General features: G+C 25.2%; 1 protein-coding gene across 1 annotated transcript in view; it reads right to left on the minus strand.

The window, feature by feature from the left end:
- LOC104709210 (general negative regulator of transcription subunit 3-like) overlaps positions 1,604–2,353 on the minus strand; it is a 6,740-nt gene continuing 5,990 nt past the window's right edge. Inside the window, exons 15-17 of the mRNA XM_010425860.2 lie at positions 2,202–2,351; positions 1,915–2,099; positions 1,604–1,812 (exon numbers count right to left, since the gene is read on the minus strand). Coding sequence (XP_010424162.1) covers positions 1,746–1,812; positions 1,915–2,099; positions 2,202–2,351 — 402 coding nt within the window. The 3' untranslated portion in view covers positions 1,604–1,745. The remainder of the gene's footprint in view (positions 1,813–1,914; positions 2,100–2,201; positions 2,352–2,353) is intronic.

Genomic DNA, 2,353 nt, shown 5'->3' on the forward strand with positions numbered 1-2,353 from the left:
CTTTTTCACTTAAATTAAGAAAACTATTAAATTTTCTGTTTTGCGCTTTATTAATTTATTTTATATTTCACTAATATAATTTTTCACACTAAACATCTGCATCGAAAATCTAAACGACAACTATTACGAAATAAATTTTAAGTCCTATAACGACAAGTAAATTAAAATAGAGTGAATATTAGTTTTAACAATTTATATTATGCATATTATTTTCTCATTGGTTGAATCCCCTATATAATAAAACGGAAGTACACAACTTTGTTTTGTAGACTATATAATTTTAATAAGTTGGTTACAAATAGGTTATAGATTAAGTTTTATATTATTTGTATAGTCTGGATTTATTGTTTCCAAAAAATTTAAAGAGAATATTTTAAAGAATCATTTGATATCATCTAACTTACCATATAAATTTTCTTTATTAAATTATTCATCAAATAAAATCTTGTGATATCTAACTTAACATATTAATTTGTTAATTATCATTATACTTCACCTCTCATTTTTATATATGAATCTATTTTGTGAAACAAATAAATTATCATATTATTTATTATAATTAAAAAATAGTTTTATTTCTGGATATACCATAAGTTGAATTTTTAAAAACAAATTTAAATGATTCAATCTATAAAATATTCAAGTTTTATTAATATTATTCTTTAAAAATAATATCTATTGAATTAAAATTTTTACTGAGTAATAAGTCAAAATTTGAATATTTAAATTCAATTTCATACTTTTTTTGTTGAATTTTATAATTTTATATAATATAATAAACTTTAAATAATTTATTTTGAAATATTTTTAAAATATTGAAACTTGATATTAAAGTTAGAAACTATAAACACTCTAAATTGGTTTGTTATAACAATATCAATAATATGTCACTATAATATGAAAAAATTTCAAAAAAACAAGTATATTAAAACAAAAAATATAATAATATATTAAATTATTCATAATATAATAATTTGCTTTTTAAAAAACAAATTCACAAAATTATGTCTTATAATAACATTCAAGTCATGAGATAGAATATACATTGTTGAAATAACTTCACTATTGCACATATACTTATCTAGAATTATTAACAATATAAAACTTACAATATAAGTATCTTTTTCAAAACAATATAAGTATCTTTTTCAAATCATCATATTTAGCATATGATTATAGTGCATTATATTTTATCCATTTTTTTTAAAACAATCAAATAAATTATATTTTATATAAAAATTACAATATAAAAAAAATAAATTTCAACCATCTTAATCTAGTTATGATTAAGTGGATATTAAATGATTTTTTGTTTAAAAATAAACAAAATTAAATGATATTTTAATTTACGTGTACAACTTTAAAATAATCATATAAAAAAGGGAGAGAGTAAGGGTTTTTCACCAGAAATTTTGTTAAATATTCCGTACAAAAAAGGCACGAAGCCAATAATTATTAGAAATGCCATGGAGGAAGTAATTAACTTTTAAGGCCAACAGACTGATAGAAAAAAAATGCTAAAACTAACGATTATTTTTACTAATTTTTGTTGAAATATTCGGCTTTTGGAATAATTTATCATTTAGGAATAAGAGACTCCGGATTTAGTTGAGAGCCATCAACTAAGAATTCAAACTTTGAAACTAAAAGTAATTACTGTAGTAATTTATTGCAAAGAAGACTACAAATAGAGAGGCAGGAAACAGCACTTCGCTCAAGAGTATATAACATACATATTCTCTATTCTATACGGCGAGTTCATCTTCAAGATAACTGTATTCAAACGTGAACTCGTTTTTGATCCTCTGACACCTACACCACAGACATAAGAGAGAAAGCATTACACGATTATCATCTCTAATGACAACAACAACAACAACAATCGATGATCAGAAAACATGAATCAGATCATACCATCCTCCCTCTTGATTCTCATCTTTGGGGGTTTGGAAATCGAAATAAACATAAGCTCCTTGTTCATACTCATCGGTTGCAATCTTTGGCTCTTTATGTCTCTGAAACCAAGTGTTGAACTTTCTGTGGTATCTCCACGACTGTTTCTTCAGCTCTTTTGCAGCTAGATATTGCTGATATGAGTTCTAAACAAACCCAGGGAAAAGAAAGAAGCCGATAAGGCTGTGCTGTGAGGAAAAAGAAGATACATTATAAAAGCATGGAACAGAGCGTTGAGATTTTGATACCTGCTGATAGTAAAACGCAAAGAACAAAGTATCCGTCCCATAAGCGTCGCTGCCTAAACGTTCCCAGAGCACAGGGTTGTTTATGATTGGTGCTTGTGTTTGGGGAAATGTTGAAGGTGTGATTGCTGGGTTCCTCTGTTCAAAATCATAGG

Source organism: Camelina sativa, chromosome 8, assembly GCF_000633955.1.
Source record: "Camelina sativa cultivar DH55 chromosome 8, Cs, whole genome shotgun sequence".
Classification (NCBI taxonomy): domain Eukaryota; kingdom Viridiplantae; phylum Streptophyta; class Magnoliopsida; order Brassicales; family Brassicaceae; genus Camelina; species Camelina sativa.